At 36.1% G+C, this 18,870-nt stretch overlaps 1 protein-coding gene across 5 annotated transcripts in view; it reads right to left on the bottom strand.

Moving 5' to 3' along the window:
- LOC131439177 (uncharacterized) overlaps nucleotides 1–18,870 on the bottom strand; it is a 169,087-nt gene that overhangs the window by 135,596 nt on the left and 14,621 nt on the right. For all 5 annotated transcript variants that reach the window (XM_058609890.1, XM_058609895.1, XM_058609891.1 and 2 more), the window contains exon 2: nucleotides 6,015–6,665. In XM_058609890.1, coding sequence (XP_058465873.1) covers nucleotides 6,015–6,091 — 77 coding nt within the window. In that variant the 5' untranslated portion in view covers nucleotides 6,092–6,665. The remainder of the gene's footprint in view (nucleotides 1–6,014; nucleotides 6,666–18,870) is intronic.

The following is an 18,870-nucleotide window of genomic DNA, read 5'->3' as shown; positions in this document are numbered from 1 at the left end:
CGATAGAAATTCACAGCCGGTGTAAATTTGGGATGGCTGCCAGTAGTTACCAGGCTGCAGAAATTGGCTTTCCGGGTTCGTTATACGCATCTGTGAGCATCATTCCGTTGGTTGACCGTACCGTAGCTTTTTGGTATGATAATATTTGGAAACAGACATTTGTCGTTGATTGAAATGATAATGCCAAACGTCTCGCGTAAATCATGTTTACTGGAAATTCTGTTCGGTTCCTACCAGCATAGGCCGAATATAGAAAGAAAATGAAATTTGAGAAATTTAAATTGGTATAAGTCACGGCACTTGCACATCAATTCGTCTGAAGGTTCTGAAGGATTAAAGTTTTGTTGAATAAACGTGTAGACCAGTGATTCCCAAACTGGTTCCTACAGTCCACCACTGGGTGCTAGCTGATTTCTAGTGGTCAGTAATCTCTTATTGGTCAACTAAACCTTTCTATTGAGGTTAGATTTATATTAAAGAAAAGAAAAGTTGACACTACACAATTTACTATATTCTCAATTTTATCAGATGATTTGAAGTTCGTTTTGAAAATAAAATGTGTTTTTTTTAGCTACAGGATTTTGGGTTTTGGATAACTTAGCCCGTTCGAAACACAACTTGATTATATCTCATTCCGTGCATATTTCCGAGAATTGGAGTTTTCGTACCTTCTTACTATTTCTAGAAAGAAAATCACAGAGAAAAAAGAAGTGATAGATATGGATATGAGAGGTTACAGCAAAACTCAATTGGATCGCAGAGATAATTTTAGATTTTTCAGTCCGCTTATCTGCAGTTCGTTTATCAGAATGGACCGGAATCCGTTTAAGGTTTATAGATGTTGATAAGCTGAGCTGATTCGAGCTTCATAATTTCCTGGCTCTCCAAACAACAACTAATTGAATCACCACCAATACCTTGTTGGAAAGTATCCTGTACTATGCAGAGATTGAAATACGGTGAAAAATCCACCCAGTGAAAGGGATTACTCAAATCATATTTCACGGCAATAGAAACCAGCACCGGGTCACCCGTCCTACATAAAAAGTGTCAATATAACAAGCTAATATTCTTATCCGTCTTTTTCTAGCGTTCATGGTTACTTTATTTACACTTTTTAAAGACTGTTCCATAAAGTACGGACGCAACCAAAAATCGCTGCTATTTCGCAATGGTTCAGAATCTGTTAATTTTTATTTTTTATTTTTTACTTTTTTATTTATGACTTCTGGTCAGTCAGTAATTTTTACTTTTTTCGGTTTTTACGATATCAAACTAACTCGAGATTATAAGAGAAGAGAGATTATCACATCCTTGCTCTTCCTTGAGTGCTATGGCTCTATTATTTCATATTCTTTCTTCTCTTATAATCTCGAGTTAGTTTGATATCGTTAAAAACCGAAAAAATGTTAATTTTTATGACTGCGTCCTGTTGTTTACACTCTTCTCTAACCACTTGTGCAGTTGTTTATTCGTTTTCATTAGTTTGTTTCGAAATGCGTGGACTTTCAGCACAACAACGTTGAAAAATTGTGTACAAATGGTACACAGAACGCGGACTGTCACTGAGAAAGATAGCAAAAATGGAAGGAGTAAGTGAAAAAGCCGTGCGAAATGCAATCAGGGAGTTCGGTGAGGATAACACCTTTGAGGATAAACCGAAAACGGGTCGAAAAAGAGGTCCTGCTCACCCTCAGTTGGATAAACGTATACTGAAGGCGTTCGAGCAAAAGAAGGAGGTTTCAGTTTGGGATGTGGCCAAAAAAGTGGCGCTTCGAAGTCAAATGTCCTTCGTGGTAAAGAACGTTCGAATCTTTGAACCTATAAGAAGCAGAAACAACCAAAACGCAGTCCGAAACAAGAAGCATCGATCAGGCCGAGGTTTCGAAAGCTGTACAATACGATTCTTGCTGGAAATTTGAACTGCATAATCATGGACGACGAAACCTACGTGAAACTCGATTACAAATCCTTGCCAGGACCACAATATTATACGGTGCGAGAAGGGCAAGTGTTAAACCAGTCCGAGACATCGATTGAAGTCGAGAAATTTGGTAAGAAGCTATGGTCTGGCAAACAATTTGTAGCTGCGGTAAGATTTCGATGCCCTTCATCACCACTGCTTCAATGAACTGCGAAATATACATCAAGGAATGTTTACAAAAACGACTTCTACCCATGATTCGAAGCCACAAGGATCCTGCTGTCTTCTGGCTAGATCTTACTTCTTGCCACTACTCGAAATCAACGGTAGAATGGTATATTACCAAAAATGTCACTTTCGTCCTAAAAGACATGAATCTACCAAATTGCCCACAACGAAATAGACTAAGATATATGCACAGTCTGAACAAAAACAATAGTTATACACCAAAAATTTCATTCAAAATAGCAGCAATGGTTTCAAAACAAAAAATAAACAATGGCTTTACTGTATTTTCCAAAAGAAACATAATTTTTGCCATTCTAAATTTAAACTCCCGTCAATCATAATGTTTTTCCTACGGCTCGTGAGCAGGGATGCAAACGGTAGCGGTAGAATACATTTATCCTTGTACATTCTACACATTCAAAATTCTACAGCCTGCTACAACTGCTTGATGCTACATTTACCGCAGAGAGAGTACCAGCGACGATCAGAACGGTGCAGGTAGAAACACATTTTGCTCTACTTCATTCTACCTTTTCTTGATGGTACGGCCTTGTACTGCTGCTTGAAACTCCCGTAGATTTAAAAAATGTACTGTAGCTTCCTACCGCCAACAAAAAAAAGTATTCTACTGCGGACAAAAATGTACTTCTACTGCGGATGAAAAAGTACTTTACAGCTGCGAACGAAAACGTATTCTACCGCTGTACTTTACGGTGTTTGCTCAGTAGGTGTGTAGTGAAAGGTTGATTGAATTAATCTTTCACATGCATAAGTATTATTTTTGCGTAAAGACGAACATTCATCTATTTGAACAACTGATTATATTTTATTGAACTAGGAATTCGTTGATATTATTCTTTAATCTTTTTGAACGATGCAAATTATGAGAAAATCGGATGAAATATCTTTGTTTCGGCTATGAAAAATCAGATTACGGCATAATTGCGCATAATACTGGTGTTATTATCATTACGAATGCACTCAGAATGCACCATATTTCAGCTTATTGAGATACGAAGCTGAAATGAATGAAGGTACCGTTACCCTACTCAGAAAAAAATCAAGTTTTCTGAAGCGGGCAATTTCATTTTTTCCTTGCATTTTTATTTCTAGTTATATCTTTATTTCAAACGTATGAATTTCTAAGGGATTCTTCAAAGAACTTTTTTAAGTCTCTTGAACGGACACACAGGTGCCTTTTCTTGTAATCTAGCCATGCATACAATATATTTAGGCTGTGTTTACAACCCAATAGAAGCTAATCAAATAAGGACAAAAAGAAATTTGAATTCTTCTACGAACCTTTTGTCGATGTTACTATCTTTGAAGATGTATTTTTATTGAACGATCAGTATTGCTTGTACAACTCTTTCCCAACTAGAAAAATCAAATGTCGAGTTTAAAGAAATGTATTTCGCTACGTTTAGAATTTTTGGTGACTCGAAGTGGAAATCATTTTTAGTCAAAAAAATTTTTTTTGGTTAATCCCAAGCTAAAGAATAATTCATCGTAAAATCTATAGAAGCTGTGTTGAATTTTAATTGATTCCGGTGAACATGAGGATAAAAAATACAAATGGTAAACTTTTGTTTTACTAATATACGTAGGATGCTTTCTAGCGATCATCATCAGCACAAATTAAATTTCGGATAATTACAAAATTTACTGAAATTGAAAAGCTAATAATGATTTCAGAAAGATATAGTCTTCGAAATCTGAATATTTTCCATATTTTGAGCAGTAAGTCTAATGTTTTTTCGAGCACACTTGAATAAATCGATTTTGTGGGACCAAAGATGATATTTTACCAGGTTTTAATCCAAACCGTACAAAATAGCAGTAATGCTCTATAGCTTACCAATCTCGTGTATTTACAATTTTTATGTTAATGTCCTCAAACTTCAGTATGGAGCGAAAAATAGTTCAGTATAAAATTATGAAGAAATAAGTCTCAGCTCAGCTCTACCGATCGATCGGTAAATGATACTTTTCACTGATCTTATTGTTGAGCTGTTCGAAAGTCAGCAATATTTTTTCTTATTAGAGGAGAGTGGCCCAAACTTCCCACTGTAGGCTAAGTCGCCATTCTAGCGTTTCTCAGATATAGCGTGGGTGTTAGCTCTACCTAACCTAAACTAACAATTATCACAAAGGTTTCCGTTTGACAGAGTCAGTGCAGTTGAAATTATTTGTGTATCAGAGATTTAATTTTCTTCGTGTTTACTGAAGTGGCCCTAGGCATGAAAATATACAGATATTTTATAACACTAGGTACATTTGTTTCTTGGGAAGCTTTCGTTTGATATAACCGATTTTGACTCAATTCTGTGTTTAGTGCGTAACAGATTGAAAAGTGTAAAAAACGGTAGTGGTCATAAGTCAACACTTTTCAGGTGGTCCTTAGGTTGCTGTCAGAGAGAACGCGATATGCGAAGCACCAACTTTTCTCTTTCTAATGCGACACCTTTGGAAAAATAATATAAATGAACAATCAGCTGACGAGGATAGCAAGACAGTGATCATACCAATGGAAATAAATTTGGATGATCTGCATATTATAACACAGTACAAAACTTCTTTTAATACATATGATTGACGGTAGTACAAATAGAGTATAATGAATCTAACTATGGCAGTTTAAGTTACTATTCTAATTTGTTTCTTTAGTACTGTGTTTAAAATAACAAAATTTTCTAACAGGCAGACAGTTTCGAGTATTTCCATTCTGAGGGAGTTTTTCATTCATTTCGATCGAAATACTAATTGATTTTTGTTTTGTTCATATCACGGTTTGAATTATTTTACACGTATAAATATGTCATTTCGGAACTAGTCTTTAAATTTTATACGAAGTTAGTGAGAATCGATCAAACTATTTCAAAAATATCTTTCGCCCACTACTTTCCGGAACCAGTAAAGTCGAATTGAGTTTACTTGTCCATCAATTAACAAGTCCAGAAAACATGAATAATTTATTGAACTAATCACACAGTCACTGTGCGAACTAAGTGAACTGATTCAAACGGTATAAGACTCTCGGCCCTACGACCGAGACCGTACCCTCTATTCAAAAGTTGATTTTCACAGCGATTACATAATTTATTTATTTGAAATACATAAATAATTCTGCAACTTAGTAATATTACTTCAAAACATTTTTTGTTCGAGGAAAATAATTCATTAATACCCTTTGGCAAAACCAACCATTAATACCTCCTGGCAACGATCAAAAGCTTAAAACCGGGTTTAAATAAATTATATTAGCAATACTACTTTATAAACATTATGAATAAGCGAAAATCATCTTTGAAATAGCGAAGAATATAGGCAATGTGCTGCGCTTACTGTTCTTCGATACCACTGTTAACTACCGCGGTAAAGTACATGTTTCTATCGCACTAATGTACTTTTTTTCTACAGCGCAAAGTACATTTTTCTACCGTAGCGAGCTACATTTTTTTGTGCTACAGTAGCGCGAACAAGGAGACAGTAAAATTTAGAAAGATAGAATTTCTACCTACATCAAGCGGCGGTGATTTCGGCGGTAGTTTTTAACGCGATACTGCTTCGCATGCCTACTGTAATAGAATTTTAGTTTGGATGCAGCAGCGTGGTACAGTACGAATAATAAAAAATGTAAATGTGGGTTAACAGACTACAGTAATAAAGAAGGGGAGGCAGTTTGCATCCCTGCTCGTGAAAACAAACCAGAAAATGTAGCCGCATGGCGATTAGAGAAGCACATGATCCCAAGGATTGTGACATCCAACCAACCCAAACTGAGCACCCAGTCACAGTGTGGCAACAAGATTGAACAGTCAATAATATAGCGATAAGGAGACAAACAAAAAAATCTACTCACCCCCGCTGGAACAGATCAACATTGTAGAACTTGTACAGCTCGACGGCGAACTCAATGGTCGCCTGTAGATCGGCCATAATCCTAGCGACTGGCACTTATCCCCAAACGTGCGACGCGCAAAGCGGCTGCGGTGACAAATGAATGGCGTCGCTGCAGATCACTATCTTATCACAGCCCGGCGAGGACGGTCTCCGGTGTCACCAGGGGCTTTTCTCGTACTTATCCTTCGTTCAAGAGGCCCATTTTCGCCATCACTACCACCACCACCACCATCACCACGGTCCGCCGAGCGGTGGCCGAAACCTAACGCGTGAGTACCCGAGTGGCTGTGTGATAATTTGTTTTCTTATTCAGATTCTTTTGCGGTTTTTTCACAGACCGTCGCATAAGGATCGAATAAATCTTTACTTCTATATGTATTTATCAGTCGGCTGATGTTTTTGATTACTTCTTTTCACGAACTGTTCGGAGGATTAGAATATTTATACACTCACACTCTTGTTTCATATTTTTTCCCTGGACTCTTGACGAATTTGATTTGCTTGATTCATTTCCGTTGTGAATTTTCAACGTTTTTCTTCACTTGTATAATAAATCATTTCTCTATTCAGATGAAACGGTGATGAGATGACGGTTCAGTGTTTTTGATGCCTGCAAGGTACAATCGCTCGTGAATCAGATGAGAAAAAAAAACTAACTTTCCCGTGTGGCCCACTAAACAACGATTCCGGATCATCTTCATGTCACTTCCTGTTGTTTGATGTTGCGTGTTTCGCTCGCTGATGGACAAACATTCAATTAATTTTGCTTTGCGAATTCTCGCTATGCCTCATTTCTACAACAAAAATGTGGAACGCCAACACAAGCAACGAACGGTTCGCTATGTCATCTGTGATGGATGGCGAGAAGTGTTCATTATGTTTTTATACTCTTCTTAACCTTCCTCGTTCTGTTGTGTTTCTGTAGAAGATACCGATGACTTTTGCTTCAGATATTCCTGGCCTATTTCCGAAATTTAATGACATGACTCTACCGAAATCAGGAAGACTGTCGAAATAATGCAAAAAAGTAACCATTTAAAAACAACTCATTACACATTGATTTCATTTTATGCATTTCTTTTCTTGCTAATGATTGATAAATATTCAGAATTGTGGTATAAAACAATGATTCTAATTCTGAAGCGAAACATGGCATTCCACAAAAAATCAGTCATCAAATCTTTTTCCGTATAACTATTTTTTTTGGTTTCGGTTTTTTTTTTCAACTTCAATACGATACATGAAATTTTCGAGAAATGATTTTTTGAAGTTCTACGTTCTCAGAAAAGAGACTTTTTTCAACATCATATACTGAAAAATCTAATAAAGATACAAAAATTTGTACAAGACTTGAAATGAGCGTCTTTTCCTTAGCTTTCAAATAAGTGATTCCAAAAAATAACGTTAAAATTAAATTCGTGTACAAAACTAGTTCGATAGAGTCATGAATTACCTTAAATTGAAAACAGTTGTTTCTAACAAGTAATAGACGAGAATATTAGGGAAATTTCGTGGTAAGCAATGGTAATAAACCATAAATAACACCTTTCTCCAAGCGTTCTGGTTCAAGCAAATTGGTAACGTCAACAAGTCGCATTGAGAGCGACCGTTTGATCGAAAAATGACAGTAGCTCGAAGCTCGTTTTGTTTCATTGTGACTGTCAAACCGATACTCTTTCGTGAACAACATTCGAAACTAGTACATGAAAAAAAAATATCGTAAAAACTATGTACCCTCAAGCAGGATTCTGATCAGTTTTTTTTCCAGTTGCTAATCATGTGCGTTATCACTCCACCATCGAGGAACTGCGATTACTTACAAAAAATCCAATACTTTCATAGTTTCGATCTCGAGTGCTAAATTCTGTCACTGAAATTCATGGACGCGAGAAGTCTCGAAAAATACTTTAAAGTTTTTTTTCGCTCTTCGTAACCAATGCCGAACGACATTTATTTTTACCAACAACATTGTTTATTAGTGCTTTGCTTTCCAGCGATTGAGAGAACGCAGGTTTGAACCCTGCTCGAGAGCACATGTTTTTCACAATGTCATATACGCATATATTGAAGTGTTTTGTCAAAAAAAAATGATGCAGATGCAGATTCTTTAGTTCAGAAATTCGTAAACAAAACGAGTAGCTTTCTTGTCTGCTTCTTCTGGGGCTTCCGAGTCTAGAATACTGAATTAAGAGCCAGTTTTATCGAAACAGGTATGTTTCACTTATTACATAAAAATTCTTTTGCACTTGCAATTCTTAGCACTCATCACCATGTAATTCTAGGACCGAAGTTCGGTTCCAAAACAAATTTTTCATGTGCATCAGTTAATAATGCGAGATTTTTTCAAGAGATGTCTCTATAAAAAAGCAAAGTCCTGTCATTACATTCCTTTTGTGGAATTTGGCCTTTCTGTTTCAACAGACTTCGCAGCCGATTCTTAGTGTACAGAATCATTGCATGGCTAGTACTATGGATCCTACTGACACTAAGAATCCTTCCAGGTCGGGGCTCGAACATACGACAACTGGCTTGTAAGAACAGCGCCCTATGCATTGAACCACTAACTCAGGCGAGTCTCTGTAAACAGGTCTTGGTTTCTTTTGTTGGATGTAACATCACGTTCATAAGAAATCATTGCTGTTTTGTCATTCGCAAGTTAGTGGCATACACACTAAGTCGATATTCTTGCCAAGTGAAGAGTATTTGCGGAAAGTGTTGGTTCATTACTTTGTGTTCGAAAAAGTCCTATTGAATCTAACCTAATTCTTGTTGAACATTACGGAGAACATCGGTCACGACTTGTGAACATTGCTTTAAACGATTTAAAAGGGCGAACTCCAGTGCGAAAAACAAATAACGCACAGGTTAACCAAAAAATGTGAAGCAGTATTGCTAGAATTGTTGAGCGAGGACTTGCAGAAAGGCTAAGCGTTAGTTACAAAGTCGTTTCTGGTCATCTACACGTCATGGGAAAAATTCAGATGGTTGAAAAATGTGTTCCTTATAAGTTGAATGATAGACAGCAGAGAAAACGAGAAACAGAGAACGAAATATTACTTTCTCGGCATGAATCAAAAAGTTTTTAGCACCGAATAGGGTAACAGAGGTATTTTGGCCACTTCATATATTTTGGCCCACCTAACAAACTATATGGATTCAATCGATCTTAGGTAACCCATGTTGCATCAGTTTGAAGCTAATCACATTAAATTACCTATTGCGGAAGCATTTTTCAAAGATATTAAAACATTTGGTGGATATTTTTACAAAGTGGGCCAAAATAAAATCGATCCTAAAGCGGGCCAAAATACCTCTGTTACCCTAGATACGGGAGATAAAAATTAGAGAGCAATTCCAGAAATGCTTATCAGATCATCAGACTCGACCTTCACCGGTTTGGATGAAACTTTGCACATGGCTTCATTATGACAAACCATAAGTTTTGAACCGATGGAGAGGTCAATCCGACTCACGACTGATTTTTATAAAGGGCGTATGTATTTTTGCATTTCACAAAAATGGTCTTTTTCAAATCGTTGTAACTACGAAACCGTTAATTGTACAAAAATGGCGTTCAGGAAGAAAATGTAGGGAATCGATCCGAAACTCTAGAAAAATACACGCTGAAAAAATTTTTGATTTTTTACTCAATAATTACAAAATAATCCGAAAAAGTTAAATAAAAAGAAGCATGGTTTTAATTTTTTTGATAGTTTTTTTAAAGCTGTTATTAAAACATACAGATTGATGTCTATCCCATCTGTGCCTTTTGAAAAATGAAAAAGTTACAGCTAATACAATTTACAGATATATTTGAAATTTCAAGTTCTCGTTGAAAGATAATCATTTAAACAGTAAAATATTATTCTATAGGTTAAAGGCAATAAATTTGTTCATGATATCCTTTCTTCTAAAAGTAGCTGTTCTTGAGATACTTGGATATTTATTTATAACACCATTTTTATATATCCATCAATTGTTTATTTGCTTGCTATATCTGCAATTATTACATGTATATGAATAATTCTTAATTATATTTAAGGTTTTATATATTGCAGTACAAAATCAGAAAAAAAATTTGCAAGTCTCTGTAAATTTAAATCAATGTATAACATTGATGCTTAGTGGCATTTTTCTGCAGCTTCTCATGGTAAAGGACCATGTGATGCACTCGGGGGTAATTTAAAGCGAATGCCAAGGCGTGAAAGCTTGGCTAAACTACATGAACATCCAATCACAACTGCAAAACAATTATATGATCAATAAGAGCTTTAAAATAAAAATTATAAAAAAAAATTAAAACCATGCTTTTTTTTATTTAACTTTTTCGGATTATTTTGTAATTAATGAGAAAAAAATCAATTTTTTTTAGAGTGCCCTATTTTTGTACGATGAACGGTTTCCGAATTACAATGAGCTCCGTAAACTGTGTTAACTGTAACTTCTTAATCTTTCAAAAGGCACGGATGGGATAACCATCAATCTGTAGGTTTTAATAACTGCTTTAAAATAAAAATTATCAACAAAAATTAAAACCATGCGTTTTTTTATTTAACTTTTTCGGATTGTTTTGTAATTATTGAGAAAAAAATCAAAATTTTGTTCAGTGTATATATTTTTTCAGAGTGCCCAATCGATTTCCTTCTTCTTCCTGAACGCCATTTTTGTAAAATTAACGGTTTCCGAGTTACAACGATTTGAAAAAGGTAATTTTTGTGAAATGCAAAAATACTACGCCCTTTTTCAAAATCAGTCGTGAGTTGGATTAACCTCTCATTCGGTTCATAGCTTATGCTTTGCCCTGCTGAAGCCATGTGCAAAGTTCCATCCAAACGGAGAAGGTCGATTCTGATTTTGTCACTTTTTCGTCTACTCATTCCTGGAATTGCTCTAGACTTATTCAAGAATCAAAAACGCAGAAAATCATGGGTTAACCCTGGCCTTCGACATCGACTGCTAAACCTAATCACATCCCTAAAGAAACAATACTGTGCATTTAGCGGGACCAAAATGGTGTCTTGCACCATGAGCTTCTCAAATCGGGACTGTAAACACTAATCGCTGCCAGACAGTAAATGATAAAATTTAACCAAACATATCTCGAGAAACAACCAGGATGCTCTGCAAGTCATTTTTCAGCATGACAACACTCGCACACACAACGAAAGGGGTCTAAAACATCATCTATGACATCAGATGCGGACTCCTGCCCCACGCGTCATACTCCGCATACTCCCATCCGATTATTACTTGTTTTCATCGTTCATTTCATGCACTAGGCTGATTACAACATCACTAGTTATGAAGGTGTAGTAAAAAGGTTTATCAACTAGATCGATTCAAAAAATTAACAGTTCTTTTGACGTGTTATTCGTGAGTTGGTGGAATAGTTGAAAACAGCAGAACCTTTGAATTTGTGAAAACTTATGAAATCTTTATTAGAACCGATAGAACGATCGATATTATTTTATGTTTGAAGATGATTTCATGCAAATGTTGGCCGCGGCTCTGCTTTAGATGTCCCATGCGCAAGGTTCTATTTTGACACATCCTCTCCAACATATCGGCCGATATTCCACGAATAATGCCCATCATCCACACCAAACAGTTACTTTTCTGATATGTGTTGGTAGCTCTTGCTATGCTTCTGGCTTGCTTTCACTCCAGTTGCGGTAATTTTGAGTGTTGACGTTATCCATTCAACCAGAAATGAGCTTCGTCGTTGTACACTATTTTTCGATAAAAATAATTGATCTTGCTCCAATTTTGCCAGTGCCCATTCATGATTGAATTTTAAACCAAACGACGATTCATGATTAAATTTTTGACCAAAACGAACTGGTTTGACAATGACACAATACACGATTCACAAGTGATCTGTCAAAAACAGTGTTGCCAGAAAGATACCAGCAAAAAATTACCCTTTACTTTGAATAAAGTAATCTGGTGCAATCAAAACCCGATGGGATCATGAAGCCCTTAATTTGAATTTTGGTTCGCAAACATTGCAAATGAAATTAATGCTGTCACAATCCGTATGTCTGAAGTTCTTTCTTATGGATTACGAAGATCGTTTTGTCTCAGTGTAAATGTCTGGTATATCGAAACAACAAAACGATTAGTTGCCAATCAAACCCAGAATTTTTGCTTTAAATCGAGATATCGTAGATTAAATTAAAATATGCTTGTTTGAAACTAGAATATGATTGTTTCGAACAGAACATTGGCTGAATCAAACCAGAAATTGATATTGTCACAATACCAACAGAGAAATTCGTCAGAATCATCCGGAATTTATATATTTTTGAAAAAAAAAATCTGCCTTACCATATTCTCAATTAATCATTTTTGACGAAGGTCTATGGCCTTCTTTACTGTACTGACCTGGGAGTCAAATATCGCAAATATCACACATCAAAAGGTTACAAAATGACTGCCGATTTATTTTATCAATAACTATCTTCCTGACTGGTTATTTTCTATGGTTGTTTTAGTGATCAAAGTCAGGAGTCGAATTTATACTCAGTATTATTCAAGTAGTGCTTCGCATTCAAAGGACCTGCTGAACCAACCAAACCAAAACCAAAGATCATCACGAAAAATGCTTAATGCAAAAATTACACTAAAAAATAGTTGAACACTTTTCAGAATTTAAAAACCGAAAATTTTTGGAAAAACGTCCCTCCATGGTAAAAAATTTTTCAGTAACTTTTTTCGTATCACTGAAATAGGAAATGGATTTTACACTTTAAGAAATATACACCGAAAAACAAGTCGAACACTTTATCAAGAATATAAAAAATCGATCAAACAAATCAAATTAATCAATCTTTTCTTCAAAATTATTGGAATAATTTTATTTTAACGTGAATTTGATAAGGCGATTAGTGCGAATTGAAAATTAGAGCCATTTTTCTAACTTTAAGTTTTTGATAGAAAGCTCCCCCTAATAGTTGTCGTTTTTGAGATATTTCGACAGAAACTGAGAAATTTTGACGAGATATTTTGGCCGAAACTGAGTTAAAACGGTGTTATTCATTGAAAACCTGAGTTCTTTCAGGTCACAACGAGTAATTAATTTATTTTTTTGTATAGAATCATATTCTTTTGTTTGAATGACCATTTTTCATCAGAAACTTAAGGCCGTAAAATTATTTAAATTCTCACTTCATATAGTCCTGAATAGAGTTCTTGGGACTTTTTATATAAATAACAGTTTCCCAGCTACAGTGATAGGAAAATAGTGCATACAAAGAAAACATACACATTTTTTAAAAGTCTCTCTTATGTCAGTTTCGTCTATTCATTCGTGGAAAAAATGGTTTCTCATATTGAAGATGTGTGCAATGTTTCATTTAAATCGTAGTATGGGAATTCCGATGACCTGCTACACATTTGTGGTATTGCATCTTCAAATATAATCAATGTCTCTATAATTCCGTTCAAACGAACCTAAAATTGTTCAAATCGGTTTAGCCATCACCAAAAAATTTGAGCTAATAAAAAAATCATTGAAAACTGCAGACACAGACATTCTCCGATCTCGCTAAACTGAGTCAAATGGTCACTAATACTACACGGAACCACCCGCGATCCCATTCCAACCAGAATATTAGTTGATTTTCTGAATTCGATTGTTTAAAATTTGGTACAACTAATCGATTGTTGCTTTAACTAAACTGTCATTTTTGTTATTCGATTAGCAGAAACGAGGGTTGAAAAAAAATGCTGTCAATTAGTGAGGACACATACCTTTCAATTTCAACAAATATTTTAGTTGAAATAACTGGTGTTGTTATTTAAACAAAATTCTGTTAGTTGAAAAATAAATCGGTTTTATTTGTTTTAGACATTGCAAATAGTTGAATCAACTCTAACAATGTTATTGATTTGCGAAAATAATCAAAATATACTTACTGATACACGTTATTTTCTATTTGAAATAAATTCGGAATGTTGAGATTTATGAAATAAATATAGTTGTTAAAATATAAACAGTATTTTATATTGACATGTAATATCATTAGGGATGGTAAAATCAACGATCACCGCTGATTTCAAGTGATCTTAACCAAGGAATAAATTATCATTACGAAATCAGAACTGATCTGATCTCTAAGTCATTTTGTTTTTTGTATGATCATGATCATGTCAAGTCGAGATCAGTAAAGATCTAAATTCTAAAAAAATACTTCTGATTCGATCGGAAATAATTGATGTAATAAAACGTTTTTAATCAGCAAAAGTGCCCGGAGGGACGAGTAAATTAGCGAAATTATTAAATTTACCTAAAATGAGTATTGAAAGATGATGCCTTCAAACGGTTGAACTAAAGTTATGCACTGATAATTTTAGTCAATTTATATAAACTTGGGTGCATCAACCGCTGGAAATTAGAATTTTGCGACGGCAATTCAAACGCGCCATTCAATCGCAGCGCGTTCTGTGTGTTTGAAACCCTTCGCTCCTGTTACTTTTATAAATTAAATTCATGTCAAAAAGCGTTTTATTGCTAATGCATGAACATCATCATCGGTATCAAACAGCTGGAAGTAAAATAGCCTGCTGGAAGTAAATCAATGATCGAATTTGAAGCATAAAATTTTTGCGCATACCTTAAGGATTACGAGATGTTCATTCATTAACATTTTCTAATTTGTCACCAAATCTTTTTCATCTTAAACAAGGTTATTTTTATCACAACACCGCTGTTAGATAAAAACACTTGCTATCATAAATTTCTCAAATCGAATGGACACAATTTCACCAAACTTTTTATTCATAGATGTTGTTTTCATTGACATTTTGAAGCGACGCGAAAAGATTTCAACTAAAAAAGTTGTTGATTTTGCATTGCGATTATTGTTTTGCTTTCAACTGTCTCCGGCATTTGACAGCATTCAAAACAACATATTTTTCAACTACTTGAATATATGCAAATCAAAAACCATATTGGTTGAAACAAAAAGAAATTAGTTAAATCAACTATCGCAAAAATCAAAAACTGCGATATCGCAATTTTATGATCGAAGGGTTCTCCGTGTAGGGTTCTCTTGGGCTCCGATCTAAAGTCAGGATTTTTCTGTACTTTTATGCCCTTTATATAAAAAGAAACGGGTAATATTTGTAGTTTTGTTTAAAGTCTAAAGTTGTAGATTATATGTTCTAAGAATATGAATGAGTGTTTTAGATAGTAATTAACTGAATAATTGCTATGAAGATTTTAAGTAGATATGCCACGTTTTCAGGTTACGAAACAAACATGAATTTGTTCTGTTTTATGAAATATCAAAAATAAAACCATATTGATGTTTCCATATTCCAAAGAGATTGCCATATTCTTGTTATTGCACTCATTTCTGAGTGGGCAGAGTAAATCAAATGTACTCGTTCTTGAATAGCAAGAAAAAAAGCCATCAATTTCAATTTCTTATATAACCATTCCGAATGTTGCCTTGAACTATAAATTGTCTTCATGTAGGTACATGAAAGTGCGTGCTCGAAAAACGGTACCAACATTGGAGCAGCTCAGACATTTATAGTCGCCAGTTCAACCCATTCACTGTTCGTTCGTCGTTTCAATCAATGCATAAACGACACGGCAATTCATCTTGGATGGCAGCTACCAAGGTGCCCAGAAAAGGTTTGCTGATGGGAAAATTGACCGGAGGGAAGAAACAGCTTATCGACTCGGTGAAGTATATTTTCTTCACATCAAGGATGATTTTTTGTTGCGTGTTTGGTGCCTCTAAGTGCGAGCGGTAGGTTGTTGTCAACAGGCTCGTTTCATCGTTGCAGTTGTTTGTACAAAGCTTGATTTAAGTTTTCAGGAGCGAACTGCTCAACAGACATGATAGACTATGCTCCTTGTCAGTACATCCGCAACAGTCGCTTCCGTGCTAGATTGTTCCATGATCCCAGGTTTGGAGCAATCGTGATGTTGAGTTCCGGTCTAAAAAAAATAATAATCTAGAGCATTCCAATCCAATGTTACTTCCCAGCTCCTCCCATCATCTTTTCACGTCCAAATGTACTAGCCCCTATTTCAGTGCAACCGCCCGAACAAATTGACTTCGACGGTTCCGTGCCTGAACAGGTGACATCAAGTGGATCAACGTTGAGTGTGGAGACATGAAGAGAAATACTCTGCTCGGCCGTCCTGTGCGGTATGGATGTGTTTTGCACACCTATCTGCTGCCACTCACCACTGCTTATGCTTATGAAGCTCTGCTATCGCAGCTCGGCCAGCACCGCTACCGACGCCATTGCCGACGCCGGCTGGGTAGGGTAAGTTGCCAGAGATTGAAGCGTAGATTGTGTTACTCACAGCTCCTCGAGCCACGGAGAAGACTTGAAATTTCGTCCTAGGACGGTGGGTGATGGGAATGGGTCTGGTTGTTTGCATGCTTATTCTTCTGTGCTTGGGTCCTTTTGCATGAATATTTTACCGGGAGACATGCGAACGAGAAATGGCACAAGATGTATTTGCATTTAAGATTTTGACATTTATTAAAATGTGTCCTGGGCGGTGGTAGAAAAATGAGAAGGAAAGTGAACGCTTGTAAAGTTCAGGATTAACTTACTCGAGGTAGGGGAACAGAAATTCGGTTTGCATTTGCGAAGAAGGTCCTCGGTAATAATATTCTGATGGTACGGCGCTGTTGAAAATGGGGATCGGAAAGATAAAACGTCAAGATTGCCTGTGTACATTGATTACAATGTTAGAATGTTGCGTTGATGAAAATAACAATATCGTTTATTGGAACTAACATAGTTCTATCATGATGCGCTTTACGGTGATACGGATTTAACTAAACATGTATTTTTGTAAGTTTCCTAGATTCAGAAACCGACACATCTAATGAATATTAAAATTAACGTTTGCTTCAAAGAAAATGGACAAAAATTTCCGATTTTTCATGGGTTTACCTTCACCCGCACTGACGAAACTACCCATGCAGCATCAATCATAAATAACCCACGAGTCAGCAAACAAAATTCGACGTGATGACAAAAACAGTGAAGTAACACCGTCAAGAAGTGTGTGTATTCAAAGAACGGTACCATCTACAATATGTTCGCATTATAAGACAACAATCAGAGTATTTAAAGAAACTCTGGACGGCCGGCGACATTGAGCGACAAGAAGCTCCAAAGGAAGCTGAAGTGGAAGACCGAGAAAAAAGTGGCTACATCACTGCGTTCGTTTGGCTGGGAGGTCGGTGCAACCGGTCAAACAATGCATAAGTTCCTAGCGAACATGAACATACATATCAGAAGTTGCGTCCGCGTCTCGTTTCGGAGCTGCAGGCAATTGAGAAGGGGATGTCAGAACCACTCTTTTTTAGCTCCGGACTGGCCTTAAACGGGGAAATTTATAGTACGAAATGCCTGCCGAAAGTTTCCGAAACAAAGCCGCGGTTTTCTGGGCGGATCTGGCATCGGCCCACTACTCTTATCGATCGTTGGAGAAGATGGAGCGGCTGAATATCGATGTGGTACCGAAGTCGGTAAACCCACCCAACGTCCCCCAGCTGCGTGAAAATTTCTGGGCCAACCTGAAGCGTAAGATCGACTGCAACAATTTTGTCGCGAAAACTGAGGAGGAATTGATAAATAAAACGACGAAAGAACTCAAAAACATGCCTTTACGCATGTTTTCGTCCGCCATGGGCGTAGAATATTTCTGCATGTAAGCTTAAATAATTACCTTCGATGGGAAATTTATCAAAAGCAATTAACTGTTCTAGCTTTTTTATCACCTTGGAATCTATTTTTTTAGTGCAAACATTATGTCATTTCCTTATTTCATAGGTTCGCTCAGCGCAGTAAAACTTCATTCAATTCAATTGTAACCAAATGTGAAACACACTGACGATCTCTTTACTGCAGTAAACTTCACACTCTGGCACACACACAACGATCGCTGACGTACCGAACGGGCAGCATTCGATTCTTTAATCGATTCTCTTCAAATCAAAGCTCAGTTTAGCCATCGTCAATTGATCTCTTGAAGTAACAAAATATCTCTTTCAATAGTGTGAGAGCGGCCTTCAAATGAGGTTTATGTAAACATTCGAATTGGTTCAAGATAATGGATGAAAGACAAACCAGGTAGCTGAAACATCAATTACAGAATACACATAAATTAATAGTTTATTCCTTCAGTTGTCATTTTTAATACTTTACATTTATAATTCTATTCATTCGAACTTGCTCACTACCAACAGTGAAGACAATGAAGCAGCTTGGCACTTAAAACTGAGCAAGTAAAACTTTAAATGACAAGGTACGATTATTCAGCTGACGCTGAGTTCTGGAGCTTTTCCTGAAAATGGCAGCAAAAGTCATATGATTTTGCATCAATATGCTGACAGTCAGTGGCCATAAGTTTCATTTTCATTTGATATCATTCGATTGAAAATGAAATTATACCGCACTGGGTTCGCTGGAAATGCACATGTAGATTGGCGTAGGATTGACATTTATTTGAGTTTATTGAGAATTACGTTAAAATTTTTCGCAAATTTGCACAATCGAAGGTTTGGAAAAAGGGGAAAATTTTATATTACCGAAATTTAGAAAAAATTGCTAAATCTTTGGGAAACTGTGTTCTGGCTGACATACAGGGTCCGCCATGTAACTTTTTTTTAAACATGCAATAAAACACAAACGGTTCATCCGATTTCAAAATTTTTTTTTTCATATTAAAGTACAATCCTTCCGGTTAATTGTGGAAAATAATTTCATTCAAATGGCTGCCTCGGCTGGCCTTGCAGTACGTCATACGGTCGGTCCAGTTTTTTAGAACATTT

Source organism: Malaya genurostris, chromosome 3, assembly GCF_030247185.1.
Source record: "Malaya genurostris strain Urasoe2022 chromosome 3, Malgen_1.1, whole genome shotgun sequence".
NCBI classification, from domain to species: Eukaryota; Metazoa; Arthropoda; class Insecta; order Diptera; family Culicidae; genus Malaya; species Malaya genurostris.
Note: the sequence above shows the minus strand (reverse complement) of the source record. Positions and strands in the feature narration are given on the sequence as shown.